The sequence below is a fragment of the Halyomorpha halys genome, unplaced genomic scaffold, assembly GCF_000696795.3.
Source record: "Halyomorpha halys isolate HHAL.00 unplaced genomic scaffold, Hhal_1.1 Scaffold67.1, whole genome shotgun sequence".
Classification (NCBI taxonomy): domain Eukaryota; kingdom Metazoa; phylum Arthropoda; class Insecta; order Hemiptera; family Pentatomidae; genus Halyomorpha; species Halyomorpha halys.
Window position 1 is genome coordinate 1085052 of NW_027111562.1, and position 18196 is coordinate 1103247.

The 18196-nt window shown below is 34.7% G+C and overlaps 2 protein-coding genes across 4 annotated transcripts in view; one reads left to right on the forward strand and one right to left on the reverse strand.

Moving 5' to 3' along the window:
• The window catches only part of LOC106692688 (calmodulin-like protein 5), a 15363-nt gene extending 5380 nt beyond the window's left edge, over window positions 1-9983 (forward strand). Inside the window, exons 2-5 of one of the 3 annotated variants that reach the window (XR_010843991.1) lie at window positions 4508-4888; window positions 6650-6768; window positions 7500-7632; window positions 9805-9983. Coding sequence is in view for 1 of the 3 variants with exons in the window: in XM_014438785.2 (XP_014294271.1) it covers window positions 4508-4888; window positions 9805-9828 (405 nt within the window). In the remaining 2 variants the exon portion in view is untranslated. The remainder of the gene's footprint in view (window positions 1-4507; window positions 4889-6649; window positions 6769-7499; window positions 7633-9804) is intronic. The other 2 variants (XR_010843992.1, XM_014438785.2) reach the window with 2 other exon arrangements.
• The window catches only part of LOC106692687 (serine/threonine-protein phosphatase rdgC), a gene marked incomplete at its 5' end in the record, with an annotated part of 77743 nt that overhangs the window by 35031 nt on the left and 24516 nt on the right, over window positions 1-18196 (reverse strand).

Sequence of the window (18196 nt, forward strand, 5' to 3'; positions counted from 1 at the left end):
ACTACTGATATTTCAGTACGTCCCATACAACATTATTATGAAATATTGTTTTTTAAAAACTATGTCTCGAGAACTATTGAACGTAAATAACTCTATTAGGGCTTACATTTTAGTAAATTTGCTCTACTTTAAATGATGCTCTCTTAGATTTTCCTTAGTGTTGTTCCTACTTTTTAAGATATAGAGCTCCGAATGAAAAATTAATTTTTTTTATCGCTTTTAAACAGCCGCCATTTTTTATACCCCCTACCTATACTTGGCAGACTCATCAATTTTGACTATTAATTATAAATAGTTTTTATTAAAGAAATTAAATGTTGGGGTGAAATAACCGACTTTTTTCTCCTCCTGAGCTCTTGTACTATAACGCAACCCTTCTGTCCTGTGTAAGCACAGGCCTTGGTAATCCTATGAACAAGCGATTCTGCTTCATACTTTCTATGCCTATTAGACAATATTATTTTTGGTAAATGGTGTCTGGAGATCCTGCATAATAATTACTTTACTCATATAATCGATTTTTAGCAAATTTTCCAAACTCAAATAAAAACCTTAATTCGTTAAGTGAGTGATAAATGTCTTTCACCGGTCAAATAGTACAAGAGCCCAAGAGAAGAAAAAAATCGGTTATTTCACCCCAATTTTTAATTTCTTTAATAAAAACTATATATAATTACTAGTAGAAATTGATGAGTCTGCGAAGTATAGGTAGGAGGAATAAAAAATGGTGGCTGTTTAAAAGCGATAAAAAAAATTAATTTTTCATTCGTAACTCTATATCTTAAAATGTAGGAACAACACAAGAAAACCTAAGAGGACGTCATTTAAAGATGAGAAAATTTTCTAAAATATGAGCCCTAAAAGATTTATATACGTTAAATAGTTCTCGAGATATAGCTTTTTAAAAAGCAACATTTCATAAAAATGTTGTATGGGACATTCTGAAAGATCAGTAGTAGTGAGTTTATTTTGAAAAATCTATATCTCAAAAATCATTTGACGTACAGATGTCTATTAGCACTCAAATTAAAGCTACTTTAATAAGCTATAAAATAGTTTATTATGTTTAACTTCGTAGGAGTAATAGTTTTCATGAAATTTGCTAATATATATTGATTTATAGTTGTTCGGAAAAATTTTCATTTGCCGAATTTATATTCATATGTGAATATCATAAAAACTACTACCGCGATGAAGATAAGTGTCATAAACTATTTTGTAGTAAGTTAAATTTCCTTTATTTTGAGTGTTGGCAGACATATGTGCGTCTTAGGGATCTAGAGATATATTTTTCCAAAAATCCAACATTTTATAAGAACAACTAGAAATTAAGATTTTGTGAGTTTATTTTGTCAAATATCATAAAAACTACTAGTCCTTAAAAGATAAACATTATTCACTATGTTATAGTAAATTTGACTGGCTTTAATTTGAGCGCTGGCAGACATGAGTACGTCAAATGGTTTCTGAAATCAAGTTTTTCATAAATCAAATTTATTGTAAGCTATCTACAATACTAGAGCCCTAATAGAAGTGTTTAGGTTCAATAATTCCCGAGATACGGTTTTTTAAAAAGCTACTTTTCATGAAATATATACCGGAAAAATAGTTGTCAGTGAATTTATTGCGAGAAATCTTCATCTCTGGACCTATGAGACGTGCTGGTGTCTATGAGTACTCAAATAAAAGCTAGTTTAATTTTCTCTGAAATGGTTTAAAACGTTTATCTTCATAGGAATAGAAGTGTTCATGATATTTGCAAAAATACAAGAGATGAAAGGAATTGAAGAACAAATTGATTGACGTCTTTACTCGCGGATCTTGTTTATACAACATACTGCTTCAGCATGCTTAAAAAATTTATTAGATTTGATTTACCCAGATACAATACTGGATGTCTGAAAAGAGAGATTAAATAAACCAAGCGTTTCTCACTTGTCTAATTCAAGAGCAGGCATAAACTGAGGCTTAAGGATAAGATTAGTCAGGCTCGTTTTGTTACTTATTGTACAATTATCACGATCATTATTGAAAAATGAAAAAAAAACAACTTTTTTCCTTACTTCGGAAGGATATTCGAAAAAGGACTAGGGTAGAGGTTTTTGGTAGTTTATTACTGGTTACTAATAAATGATTACAGAACACTACACCATAACCTACATATCCCTTTTGTCCTTGACCTCATACCAACCAAATTCTCAAAATTCCAAAACCTATCTAACCATCCTAATCCTTTGGTTCAAACCTTATTAAGTTTCATCCATCGATACAGCCCACCTAGAAGGTTGAAATGGCAGTGACCAAGAGACTTATTGTAAAATAAAAATGGACAATTGGTGTTCTGGCAATGGCCAGATTCTCCACTCAAGTCGAGTGTTTGCGGCTTTAGTGCACTTGCTCAGCCTCCAATGGCTCACTACCAGTGATGCGGCGAGAGGGATGCGCTGGGATCTTTTGAGCTCTGCTCTACCCCTCACACGTGGGGGATAGAGTGGGCTCTGGGATCCTCAGGTCCATTTTGTAAATATTGTATATAAGAGTGTAAATCTCTAGTCACAGATTATATTATTTGATTTATTTATTTTTTCATACACATAGTTTGATTATGTTCATTTTGTTTATCTTTCTGTTTGTATATATTTAAGAGAGATTTTTTTTTCCCATTTATTTATTTAATTTTATTCTTATTTTATTTTATTTTAGTATGAATATGATCATTCATCACTACTATCTATTGCCCACAACTGTTTGGCAGATTGTAATATCTATCAATAAATAAAAAAGTATTTTAATTAATTATTTAATGATTCAGATTATAATTATCCCCAAACAGGGAAATAAACCAGTGAGATATATTTTTTCCTTTTAAATTAAATTCCTACCTTCTATATAATTTTTCATCATCTCTTTCTCACTGATAGATTATTTCAAGTAAACCACAATGGTTCCTATTCATCCCTCTATTCTCAGTCCGCTGGTGTTCCTCAAGGTAGTATCCTCGGTCTCATCCTCTACACCGTCTATACAGCTGACATCCTAACTAATCCTTACACCATGTATGCCGATGACACATGTGTGCTTGCAGTTAATAATAACCCTTTAATTGCATCCCCAATTCTCCAATCCCATATCACAGCTATCGAAGAATGGTGTTGTAATTGGAGGATTAAAATAAATCCTTTTAAATCATCTTTACTCTTCGTCGTAAACCTAAAGACCGTCCTACCTTACAGACAGCCCTACAGTATCCTTCAATAATGTTGCTCTTACCTCAGTCGAACAGATCGAATCTTGGGCTACAACTGGACAAACGACTGACCTGGAATCTTAACACAAGATTGAAAAGACAGGAAACTGCTTGTCGATTCCGAATATTATAGCACTTACGAGACATACAGTCTAAACTTCCAATTCATTACAAGTAAGGCCAATCTGAGCCTACGGAATTGAGCTTTGGGGCTTCACTAAACCTTCAAATTCCTCTCGCATTCAATTCAATATCCTTCGTAAAATCCTCAGTGCTCCTTAGTAATAATAATAATAATAACAATAGTCTTTATTTATATACATTTATAATAGCAGTATTTACATCTACTTTTTATTTATATACATATATATAGACCTTTCTTTAAGGAGTATTAAAGTTTTTAACGGGGATTATCCGTACTTTATTCGCTAAGAGTTTGCTTCATCTTCATATTCCAGTATTTTCTGTCCTTAGCTTTTCGTAACCAGAGTGTTCCTTCTACCTTCTTTACTTCGTTAGCCCACCTTCTTCTTTAACTGCCTTGGTTCTTTTTCATATCCAAGGGGATCTGACTCTATTAGTTTCTTGGCCCAGTTTTCGTCATTCTTCCTCATTAGCCTATTGAGATTACATCTGTGACCCCGGTATCTTTCCTTATTGATAGGCTACTGAGCTTTTGGTTTCTTCATTTGCCTAGCATGGTCCTCTCCATTGCTCTATGGCATGTTTGAATTTTTTTCGCATGACGCTCGAGTGACCATGACCAATGCTCCTTACTTTGTCAAAAATAAAATCATCCATAAAGATCTCTATTTTCCATAGGCCTTACATTATAAACTCTCAATTTTCTAACCTTGCTTCATTTTGCCTAACAATCCTCCAAGACACCTGAAAAGAAGATAGCAACGAGACCTTCTGATGTAAAAACGTTATTAGAGTGCTACCAATGTGTAGTTTCTCTACACGCCTGTATTGCTCCATTATAAATTTACATCAAATTTCCTTGATATATCATTATGTATAGTTGTAAATTTCAATAAAGATGTAAAAAAAAAAATAATTATACGAAGCAGGACGCCCTAATACTGCTCGAGACAGGAACTTGACGTTTTTCATGGATTTACCCTAAGGTTATTATAATTAATTAACAAATTTCTATAATAATGTTTGATTAATTAATCATAAATAAACATACAATTATACAATATATAAACGAATCTCTTCCTTGAAAATGATGAATGATGAATTATTACGTTTCAGTTATTCAGACAGCTGGACACTAACAGAGACGAGTACGTCTCATTCTCGGATATCATGGACCACTTAAACAAAGTTCGGTATGAACAGACGAACGAAACGTTGGCATATGCATTTTGCAAGTTCGATAAAGACTCTGATCACTATATATCTTTACATGAGCTCAAGGAGGCTCTGTTCTATCTTGGATTTTTTCAAGCGGGGAGCAGGAAAGTTGAACAATTCTTTCGCGCTAGGGACAGAGACAACGATGGAAGAATATCTTATTCAGAATTTTCCGCTATCGTGAAAGATGACATGTCGGAATTTTTTCCAAGGATGAAGCCAAAGGAACTCCCCAAGTCTCGCATATCCTGCAAGCAGAGATGTAGGTTGAAGAAAAAGGTATGTATTAAAACAATAAGAAAAACATTTCCTAATTCATCGAGAACGAGACTTTAAAACAAAAAAAAAGAGAATTTCATTCAGTTTGTGTTTTTATTTATTATTATTTTAGAATTTCGCATTTGATCGAGTCTGGCACCCAGGACTGCTATACAAGATCCGTAAATTTCTACCCCCTACATATTATCTCATGATCCGTTCTTATCTCTCAGACAGGTTATTTCAAGCAAATCACAACAGCGCTTATTCATCCCTGTTTCCTCAGTCTGATGGTGTACCTCAGGGTAGTATCCTTGGTCCTATCCTTTATACAGTTTTTACAGCTGACATACCAACCCATCCTAACACTATTCTCACCACGTTTGCCGATGACACATGTCTATTCTCAGTGAATAATGATCCTTCCATTGTATCCCAATTCCTCCAATCCCACATCACCACCCTCGAAGAATGGTGCAAAAACTGGAGGATTAAAATAAATTCCAATAAATCCCACCAAATCACATTTACCCTTCGTCCTAAACCTTCGTCTTGCCCAACAGTATCTTTTAATAATACCCCACTCATTCCTGTTGAACAGATCTAGATCTGTTACTTAGGACGAAATCTGGACAAACGACTGACATGAAAACCTCATACAACACTGAAAAGACAGGAAACTGCTCGTCAATTCCGACTATTACAACATTTACTAGACAAACGGTCCAAACTTCCAATCCATTACAAAAGACTGATCTACATGACTATTATAAGGCCTATTTGGACATGCGGAGTTGAGCTATGGGGCTCCACTAAACCATCTAATTCCTCTCGAATCCAATCCTTACAGTCCAAAATCCCTCGTAAAATCCTTAATGCTCCTTACTTTGTCACAAATCAAATCATCCATCAGGACCTCAATGTCCCCTATGTTGCCGATTTGGCCAGAACCAGATACCAATCCTTCCATAATAAACTTCCCAACCACTCAAACCAACTCAGTTCTAACCTGGCTTCTCCTTCCCTACCTAATAATCCTCCTAGACGTCTGAAAAGAAGATGGCCTCGAGATCTTCTCCCTTAGAAATGTTTTTGGAGCTCTATCAATGGGTAGATTCTCCACATTTTCTTATCATGTCATAATATCACTTACATCAAATTTACTTGATATGTATATATGTATACAGTAGTAAATATCAATAAAAAAAAAAAGAAAAGAAAAAAAAATTTCGCACTTCCTCAATAATGAATTCATCAGTTGGGCACATTTCCCGACAATGCTGGCTGTCCCTATGTCATTACGTTTTGCCCTACTTCCAGGATATAATTAGGATGTACCAGTTCTTTGCAATTTCTAATCGTCTCCTCTGGGACCAATCCATTAGTAGAAAGGATGAAGTGTTATCCTTCTTTTATGTGGTAGAGTTACTTCAATTCCAAACAGGACTGTTGCTATTCCCTTGTCTTCTCTCCAACTACTTTGTATATAATATTCTCATTAAGAATGTAGTCAGGCAACAATTTAAGAGGTGATGTGCACTGACATCAAAAGGCCTCAGACTATATCAATAAGCCTAAGGCAATCTTGAACTGGATGTCATTTTTATATTTTAGAGCCATAGTAAAACATTTTTTTTTTTATTTTGGTGTTATGTATTTGTAGTTACAACAACTTGTAATTGTATTATGATTACTTGGAATTGTAGGGGAAAAATAACAATTATATAAAAGTGTAATTGGTAATTCTACCTTGTAATTGTAGTCTCAAAATTACAATTACAGAATGACTGGATGAGTTTCACGGAAATAGCCGTAAATCCTCGCAGGATGGAAACTTCACTCCGTAAGGAACCAGTCTATTGGACGTGAAGGGGATGCTAAGTACTACAGGATCTACGAAGGTAAGTCAATTATTATCGGCTATATATTAATTAAATTTTATTGTAATCAAATAGGAAACTTACAGTATCATTTTTTGACTCCTTGCTTTTAAACGCTCTTGGTCCATCGTGGTACAAGCTTCATGATGGTCTCATAGAAGAAGGTTTTCGGTTGAGTTGATAAACCAGGAATGCACAGCTTCTTTCATTGCTTCGTCCGAGGTAAATCGATGGCCCCTTGATGCCTCTTTGAGTGGACTAAACAAGTGATAGTCAGAACATGTACCTGGACAATTGTACCCGGATCTTGTGAGTCCCAAAAACCGTACGAACTTTTTCTTGCATGGCGAATTTCAATGTTTCCATTTCATACTCTCCGACTCGTAATGATGGATCCATGTTTCATCATTAGTAATAACGCTGTCTACGAAGTTGTCCTGTTCGTTACCATAGCGATTTTCAGAACCAAAAGTTTCTGGCACACAAACAATCGACTATCACTTGTTTGGTCTACTCAAAGAGGCCGTCGGTTTACCTCGGACGAAGAAATGAAAGAAGCGGTGCCTTCTTGGCTCGCAGCTCAACCGAAAACCTTCTTCTATGAGGGCATCATGAAGTTTGTACAACGATGAACCAAGTGCGTTGAAAAGCAAGGGTGCTATGTCGAAAAATGATGTACTTGTAAGTTTCCTCTTTGATTACAATAAAATTTTATAACTATATTGCAGATAATAATTGACTTACTCTCGTAGTTGTAGGTCCTTGCAAGAAGGAAACTTCACTAAATAGACGTGGAGAGGATAGCAAGTCCTACAAGAACTTTCTGAAAGTCCTTAAGGAATGAAGAAAAGGTTTAGGAAGGAGGAGACATCTGGAGAAGACAGAGTAAAATAGAAAACCAACATACATTTCCAAAAATAACATTAGAATGTACTGATCCACTACGTAAATTGTTACTCACTGAAGAGGAAGTTAGCTCACTGATTTATCAAGTCGGTTCTCTGGGTTATTAAACGTTATCGAAGGATTGAATATTAAGAATATTATTGATGCAAGATGTTAGGTTTTAATGGATCAGAAGATTAATTTTGTAACCTTTATTGATTCAAGTAATAAATTTAGAAATATAATAACTGGTCATATACCAGCTAAATTATTTAGAAGGAGCAATATATATACATGTATTGAAAAATACGATATCTGTGTGGTGAACGCAGTTCACGTTGCGGTAGCTAGGTTCGTCATGTCGGTTCACCATGATCCTGGTGGCTGTAGTTATAGTATAGACCAGCAGATAGCACTGTTGCTACTTCTGCAATAAAAAAAGTCCAAAATCCAGACTCTGCGTTCTCTCAGTGAGCGCGCACGACTGATTGAGTGATTCATCCTCTCACAAGTATAGTGTAGTATATAGAACTTTATGAACTTTGGTAGACCATATTGTAAGTACTGCCCATATTTGTAACACTTCCTCTAAGCTAATTCTGAAATAGCGTTAATTATAATTTATTATTATATATTATTACTGCCTTTTATTATACGTTGAGTATCACCTTCTTATGATTTTTTGGAATAATTAAAAATTGTCGGACAATACGAGAACTGACTATTGAGCCTTTTTAAGCATTGGTTGATATTATAATTCGAATGATAGTGATAATATTCGAAATGATATGATTCCTTCAATTCCATAGCCAGTTCCAGATATTTCCTGAGTTTTTCTGCCACAGTGGAGCTTATGTTCTTATCGTTGAGAATCCCGATTTCAATAAGTTCAGCTTTTTTTGCACTTTAATCTTTAGGTCCCATTCGTTGCAGATTTGACCCAAAACAGATATGCGTCTTTTCATTCCCAACTCCTTAACCATCCTAACCCATTAATTCTTAATCTTTCATCCTTAACAATCCCTGATAATCCTCCGAGGCGTCTGAAAAGAAGATGGCCACGGGACCGTCTAATTTAAATTAATGTTTGAAGTACCACCAATGGGTGGTTCCTTCCCAAGATTTTCAAGTGTATATGAAACGTACTACATATTTACCTATTGTATTATTTTGTACAGTTGTAAATTACATTAAATAAATAATTTAAAAAATCTTTAGGGAGGATATCTGGTGTATTATAATGCACAGTATGGTCCGTAATAATTGATTCATCCCCATAGAGTGAACCTTTTTTGAAAGAGCATATTTGTGTTGTACTTATAATATTGGCTGTTATCATATCATATCAACTCAAAATTGTGGCCACATTGCTGTGCCTCGGGAGATATTCAATACCAGCCAACACGATTATTATTAGTTCATAATAGTGGAAGATTGTTGATTGAACGTGTGTATTAATGAATGGAATATGGTCCAGGTGCGGTAAAAAAAAACTCAAATAGTAATATTTGAGTCCTGTCAGTCTTTCTTAATCACTTACACATATTGCATTCCATTATTTTATACTTTATTTTTCTATATATGATTTTTTTGTTTTTTATTTTTAATTTTAATTTTTTTATAATTTTGTAAATATCTCTTCTCCCCCTCTATTATGTATATTACCATTTATTGTTTACCTAATTTAAAATTTTTTTACAATGTTTACTTTAAAATTAAAAAAAAAATTTCCGTTATTATGTGGCGTGCTAAACTGTCATCCCCACTCCTCCCAATACAAACGGCTCACTTTGACTTTGACTTCCATCAAAACAAGTATGAATTCTGCCTCATCATTTGATTTTATTCTTTTCTTTTTTCATCTCTTTCTTTAATATTTCTTCTCTTATTTTATCTCTTATCTATCCGTTTTTATTTAATGTTTACAACCTTTAATGTTTCTTATTAAATTTTATTTTTCATTGTATACACCTGCTATTTTCCACTTATGTTTTTTTAACTATATCAACTATGTATCTGACGAAGCCCTGCAACGTGGGCCCCATATTCCATTCATTATTTCATAATAGTTTGTAAAATATATAATTTTATTATTTTTTCCAGTTTTGGTAATTATTAAGATATTCACTGCCTCCTGTAAACGTATTTTAATATTATTTTTCCTATGTATAGGAGGACCCTCCAGTTTCTTTCTGATCGCCATTGGCTATTTCTGTTTATTGACCGAAGGTCTTCAGCAACCACAACAACTTGTATGCTAAGGAATCTTCTTAGAAAAAATGAAATAAAGTTTTCCTGATTTGGTTGGACTTTGGACTTTTTTAAAAAAGAATATATCCGGTATCAATTTATTGTTCTGAAATTTTTTTATTTTTTTAAGTTTACTAGTTTACTGATCCTGAAGTGAAATTAAAGATTTAAAAAACTAAAATTTTCTGATATCACATGGTATTTTTAATAAATAAAAGAGGTATTCATTAAAATCATATGGTATTAACAATCTATTTAAAAGTCGTGGAAAAAAAATTATGTAATTCCACTATATTTATAAACTGTAAGCTTTAGATATCAAAAATACTTTAGAAAAGAAGATTCAAAGTTCAAATGACACCAGTTTGGCAAGAAGCAGTAGGTAGTGACACCCGATTACCTCCGGAACCCTTGGCCCAGAAGACTAGAGACACATGGTGAGTCTAACTATTTTGATCTAATTTTCACGGTGATCGATTGATCATAGAAAGCATGGGCATTTCATGACAACTTAAAGGTCTTTTCTCTAATGAAGTTTTCAATTTAAATAGAAATTCAATTAAAAATTTTAATTTATTCTCTCTGGGGATCTTGAGGCGAAATTAAAACGTTTGATAAATTGCTGTGTACGATTCATCTTCGGTATTCCTAGGGACACCCCTGTTTCCCGTTTTTATGCAGAGTTGAAGTGGCTTTATCCTTCCTACCGTCGTAAGTATTTCCTGGCATCCTTCATCTTCTAAGTCATCCAACCCCGCCATCCATCATACATCTACGAGCTCCTTCAATTCAAATCCTCTATTGGTTCCCGCAATACCCATTCACAGTCTTCAGATATACACACAAGGCCCCACCGAACCGCTGCTTTCGATAGATCTTTCATTATCCGAGCCTCATCCTTATGGAACTCCATCCCTTCCAGCATCCATCGCTCCGATACCCTCCCTACCTTTAAATCCCGCCTGTTCAATCATTTCTTATTGTGGTTCAATCATTTCTTATTGGACCTTATAGTGATGGAAATGCCTTTGCGATGATGAGACAAAAATGATTTGAGACACTTGTATGAGATATGTTTAGGGTTTCTTTGATATCCCGTGTCGTAGAGTGAGGATTGTCTGTGACCAATGCTTGAATTTGGTCATCATCAACAGTTGAAGGACGAGCGCTTTGTGTCTTCCAAGTCAAAATTTCCGGTTCTGAACGGAGCAAACCACTTACGGACCGTGATTTGTCCAAAGGCATCATCACCATACACATTATAAATTTTGTTAACCGTTTATGCAGCGGATTTCAAGGTAATTTAAATATCAAGAAAAGGTCAACCATTCAATGACGAAAATGAATTTTTTTCTCTTCTATTTTGAGCAAACAAAATACCACTTAATAATAAGGAATATCGGTTTATTTTATTTTTATACTAGATCGGCCTGGTGGGCCTTACATGGTTGATATAACAATGTTGATATAAACAGTTGATTATGGGGGGAGTAAAGTCTCGTACAAAAAACATCCCTAACTATATACAATATTATTATTAAAAGAAGAAAAAAAAATAGATAAGAATAATGCTTCTTCATAAAAAAGGAACGTAAAGTTAATAACAAAAAATAATGATATTGGTACAAACAAACAGTTGCCCTCTAATAGTAAAAAGAAACAAGTTAATTTGAAAAAGGGAAGAGAGAAGAAAAGAGAGAAAAAATGAATAATAATAAGTAAATAGAGGTAGTGTGACTATGAATTAATTTTACATTTATTAAAAATTTATAAAAGAATGTCCTGCAACAGTCTGGGCTTCAGTCTTCGGGTTGAGGTTGGGTTTCCCAGGTTGTAGGTCACTCCTGCTTTAACTGTCGGCAACTGGGAGTGGGGAACTTCATGAACCGTCTTTTTGATGTAATCCTCTATTGACTCCACTTGTAATTCGCGATGCAATTGGCTATTTATTATGAACCAAGGAGGATTAACTGCTATTCTTAGGACTTTATTTTGAAAAGATTGTAATTTTTTCCTTTTCGTAAAGGATGCCGCTCCCCAGACTTCACAGCCGTACATCAGCAGTGGCCTGAGGATTGTTTTAAATATAAGAACACTTGTTTCTGGTTTTAGTTTGGAATTTCTGTTTAGGATAGGATATAGAATATCGGTTGAAACTGATGCATAAAAGCTCCTTAACTAATCCTTTTTTTAGAATATGTAAACATTATTGACCAAGTGGACATGATTTAATAAACAGAGAGAGGATTATTGAAATATTGAAAAACGCTACGAACTTATTTTACAACCCAACAATAACAAGTACAGTAATTCAGGGGGGGGGGACGAGAGGGGACCCTATCATACAAAAGTTAAATTAAATGAACGTCATTCATCATAGACAATTTTCAATTTTTAGGGGCTATTGTACTCCTCGGGTATCCAATCAAAATTAGGATAAAAAAAAGGATCTGCGGAGAGTATTCTAAAGTATACCACGTTCTGGTTTCGGAAACGCCTAGAGTTTACCAATAGGCGATCGTCGATTCAGAGGACGGCTCTGTTTCGAATTATCTGGGCATATAGATAAACTTTGCTCAAAGCGGTACAGATTCTATAGGAGCCGGTACTTCACGATCATCTTCTACAAGAAGTGACCAAGTATATCAGTATGCTTACGTAACGTATATCAAGTATTTATTTATTTATTTATCACCCTACCCTGCCTATTAGACAATACGGGTGTTCGCAGCAGTGTGTACAACTCATTGCTGCATATGACAAACATTACATAGCTCTGCACACAGCTTGCTCTTGCTACAAAATAAATCTTGCTCTTCTACTGAGGGCTTGCTGGTGTAGCTTATTCTCTCCTACCCAGGGAGAAGTGAGTAGAGCCCACAGCCTCCTTCCACCCATACACGAATGTCTTGTAGTGCGGGTAGTTTTCTTTCTTCATCAGCTCAGGAAGATCGCTCTCAGTCAGAACATAGAGTCCTGTTTCCCTCATCATCTTGGCTCTCAGTGCTTCTTAGGCGGTACAGGCAAGTACGACGTGCTCGGCGGTCTCAGGAACCTGACAAATTGGGCAGAGATGATCGATGTTTATGCCATCTTCGGCGAGCTAAGCTCAGAAGCCCCCATGCCCCGTGGGGAACTGTGAGATCCAGTAGTCGGGGAGGACCCACGTTGATTCTAGGCGTGAACCAACGGTAGGAAAGTACTTCCTTATCAGTATAAGTATATAAAAGAGAAGATTCGGCAGGATTATAGGAAAATTTCCGGTATCCAGCCTCAATTACAATTAATAAAGGAATTGTGGAAAATACTCTAAATCATACCACGTTCTGGTTCCGAAACCTCGTCGAGAGGTAGCGAAATACACTGGTATCAAATCAGAGGATGCCTTTGCTTCTATTTATTTTTTGAGCATATAGATAAATTTCACTCAAAGCCCTGCAAGTTTCAGCGAGTGTGGTACCTCAAGATCATGTCCAACAAGATGGGGTCAAGTGTACCGACAAGTTAGAAGATTCAGCAGGATTATCGGAAAATCTCCAGATGGGACTATGCGGAAAAACCCAAACAAATGACAGCAGAAGATCCTGAAGGATATAATTAAAGATGGAGCAGACTCAGAAACAGAAAATAAATACCCACCACAAAATATAGACTACAGGCGAAATGAGTCAAGAATACAATTGGGTTCACAATTTCTTCGGGCAGGAAAACTCTGAGCATGTGGTCAGGACCGATCCTGCATTTAAAAGATTAAAGGCCTTGATGATATGAAACACGAGAATTTGCATTATCACTGCACCTGACGATTTAGGAGAAGCTTTTCAAGGAGTCTAAATACGCTGTGCATTGTGTCCTGTGACCTGAACCCAAGAAGGGGACCTGGACCAGGAAGCCATATTCGGTCGAAGACGTAAAGGACGAGAAAAATCTTTTGTTATTGTTAATGGTATTACAAAAAAGGCAAGGGAGAGGGGATAAATAAGGTCTAGATCCCCCATTGAGAAATGTAACGCTAATTAAACCTAACTCAAATGAAACCGTTCTAGCTTAGTGAAATGAGGTACCACCTAAGCAACATCATGTCTGCAGTGAAGCCGCCTCGATCCCAGCCTAAGCGGGTTGACTTCTATTTTCTGATGGCCCTAACTCGACTCTCAACCAAAAATAAGTTAATAATAAATTTTTTATATTATTTACTTTGAAATTTACAACTGTACATAATTATACATTTAGTAAATTTGGTGTATGTTATTATGAAGAGTTACATGCGTGTAGAGAAACTATCCATTAATAGCACTCTGATGAAGTTATACATTAGCAGGTCTCGTGGACATCTCTTCAGGCGCCTCGCAGGATTGTCAGGAATGGAAGAGGATGCAAGATTACAAACTAGGGGGTTTGAGTTGTTAGAGAGTTAATAATGGAAGGAGTGATAACTGGTTCGGGCTAGATCGGTTACATAGGGAACATTAAGGTCTTTATATATAATTTTATTTGTGACAAATTTTGGATTGTAAGGATTGAATACGAGAGGCCTTATTACAGTCATGTAGATCAGTCTTTTGTAATGAATTGGAAGTTTAGACCGTTTGTCTAGTAAGAGCGGTCATAGTCCAAATCGACGTTTCCTGTCTTTTCAGTCTTGTGTGAGGATTCCAGGTTAATCGTTTGTCCAGATGTAGTCCAATGTAGGCGATCTGTTCGACAGGGGTTCTAAACTATAAAATAGAAAAATATATTTTATCTTGTATATTAATACTGCCCAGCTCTTGGTGCCAATGTTTGCCAAAACGTCTTTACAGGAGTTACATGTATATGGAGTAAAAAAAGGTGTTACAGGCGTGTAGAGAAACTATCCATTAATAGCACTCTGATGAAGTTATACTCACCAGATCTCGTGGACATCTCTTCAGACGCCTCGCAGGATTGTCAGGAATGGAAGAGGAAGAAAGGTTGGAAACCAGTAGATTTGGATGGTTAGGGAGTTAATAAGGGAAGGAGTGATAACTGGTTCGAGCTAGATCGGTTACATATGGCCTTTATGTATCATTTTATTTGTGACAAAGTAAGGAACACTGAAGATTTTACGAAGGATTTTGGATTGTAAGGATTGGATACGAGAGGAATTCGAAGTGGAGCCACAAAGCTCAACTCCGTTATGTCCAGATTGGCCTTATTACAGTCATGTAGATCAGTCTTTTGTAATGAATTGGAAGTTTAGACCGTTAGTCTAGTAAGTGCTGTTGTTAACTCAAGTATTACGTTCTGTCCCCTATTGAATTCCCGCCTAGAGGGAAAAATTCTCTATTAAATGAGCGGGTAATTCACTTTTAAAAGATCTGTACTGTCTGGTCAATAAGTATTTTTACCGCTTTTGGAATAGTGAAAGCAAATAATTACCAGAAGAAAAATCTACTCCTAATACACTTTAATTTATTTTTTTTCCAAAGCTCACCGATAATAAAAAATCTCATAATATTAATCTTAAAAGAACAAATAATAATTTTTTTTATGTTAATAAACAGCTGAGCAGTATGAAGTAATTAAAATTTCACATAAAAATTTAAGTTCAAGTACAAGGGGAAAAAAAAACATTGGCAGTTTACTCACAGAACATAGAACATCTTAAAAACCATGGCATTAGGAGGAATTCTATCGAGACAATTCACAAGCGCCTTGAAGAACATTGCAAATGTAGTGAGACCAACGATCATCCCGCGTCGCTTTGAATCCACAAAACGAACTTACAAGGATATAGATGTGGAAAGAGTCAAAGGACTTTATTTTATTGCAAATAGGCATGTATTTGACAAATTGAATTCGGCTGAATTTAACTATTTCATAAGTATGCTTATTGGAAGGAGATTCGATTCTTTAGATCTTCGTGAGGTATCATTTAATTGATAATTTTAATACTATTAAACATAGTAATAAGTTATCTAAAATTAATATGTAATTTCAATCAAATAATATAGGTCATATTATGAAAGCTATTTATAAACTATTAAGATATGTTATATTGGATCTATACGTTTGTAAATTGCTACAAATCCAATACTAGGATAACTATCGTTATCCACCCTCTTGTTTTATTCTTTTGAATATTTTTGGCTATTACATAAGATTCGATGTATTTTCATTAAAAAAAGAAACAAAATAGGCGAAATTAAAAGAAACGCAAACATAATCAATATAGATTGTAAATGATACACATGCTTATAAACAGTGTTACATAACCTCTAAATTCAACCTTCGTTATAGAATTTATATCGGAAAATTTTTAATTTAATTTTTTTTAAAATTTTTAATATCTTCATAATATATATTTGTGCTATGTTAAATAAAATATAAACCGCTTAAAATTAATAAACAAGAGTTGAAACATTATATTTACACAAAGTCGATATAATTTAAAATATACAATCTTAAACAAGAGTTAATTCTTAAATCCAAAGGTTAAAGATATTCTTTAATTAATTATAACTCATCCATATGCTTGTCCATGTTGGCAAACGTGTTGAGGAACCTTCAGGGCTGTTCCAAAAAGGAGTTTTGGCAAACATTGGCACCAAGAGCTGGGCAGTATTAATATACAAGATAAAATAACTTTTTAAATACTGAAAAGACAGGAAAGTGCACGTCGATTTGGACTATGACAGCTCTTACTAGACAAACGGTCTAACTCCGAATCCATTACAGAAGACTGATCTACATGACTGTAATAAGGCCTCTCGTATCCAATCCTTACAATCCAAAATCCTTCGTAAAATCCTCAATGCTCCTTACTTTGTCACTAATAAAATCATACATAAAGACCTTAATGTTTCTTATGTAACCGATCTAGCCCGAAACAGATATCACTCCTTCCATTATAAATCCCTAACCACTCAAACCCCCTAGTTTCTAACCTAGCAGCATCTTCCATTCCATTCCATCTTCCTTTCCATCTCTTCCATTCCTGACAATCCTCCGAGGCGCCTGAAAGAAGATGGCCACGAGACCTACTAATGTAAAATGTCATTAGAGTGCTACCAATGGGTATTTTCTCTACACGCCTGTAACACTCCATTTTAACCAAGATAAAATTTACTGAATGTATTATATAATACACAGTTGTAAATTTCAATAAAGACATTTAAAAATATTTAAGAAGATAAAATACAAAGTACAAAAACTATTTTAACGAACAACAAGTTTAGCGTGTCTCTACACGCTTGCCAAGCCGTGGCGAATTAGTGGGATGCTTGGGCATGTGGATAGGTTGCTTGGCTTGGCTGGTACGAATTGGCCTAAATTTGTAGTCGAATGTCGGTTTTGTTTTCACAAATCGGAGTTCATGAGAACGCTCGTATAGCATCTCCACAATTGTTCTTTGTTTAGTTACAACTGAGAGCTGTTTGGAAATAGGTGTTGTTTTCTGTTACTTGTTAAACATAATAAGTTTTTAAAAAAATGGTTAACTGGTCTAATGAAGAAATTCTTATAAATAATAAAAAATGACTTCACTTCCACAGGCAGAAATAGTAATACACTTTAACTTCAATAACACCATGTTGAATGCGTTAATTCTTTATGTAAAAAGAATAATGAACGTAATATATAAATACATATATTTATTTATTTATATATGTGTAAAATATATCCATAATTTGAATAACTGTGATGCTGCTATTCTGGAGCAACCCTAGCCTGTACCCCTAGTGGTGCCCAGATGAACTAATAGGAGAAGGTTACATAGAATGTTTTGTTTTTGTTTTTCAAGTAATGAGTTTTTGTTTTGTGTTAGTAGCTTTGTTAAGAATCTTTTAATTACATATAATAGTTCACTATTTGATTAACTAAAAACTGTAGAAAGGGACATCTATTCTGTTTTTAATTAACAATTTTGTAATTCTGAAGAAAGTAAACTGTAAACGATTGCTAAAACAATAGGATAGAATATATGTCCCTTATTACAGTTTTTAGTTAATCAAATAGTGAACTACTTAAGTAATTAAGAGATTCTTAACAAAGTTACTAACAAAAATTCATCATTTTTTTTTTTTAATAATTTATTTATTGATATTTACAACTGTATACACATATATACAACAAGTAAATTTGCTGTAGGTGGCATAGTTACATGATAAAAACATGTGGATAATCTACCCACTGATAGAACTCCAATAACATTTCTAGAGGAAAAGATCTCGAGGCCATCTTCTTTTCAGACGCCTGGGAGGATTATTAGGTAATGAAGGAGAAGCCAGGTTAGAAACAAGTGGATTTGGGTGGTTGAGAAGTTTATTATGGAAGGAACGGTATCTGGTTCTGG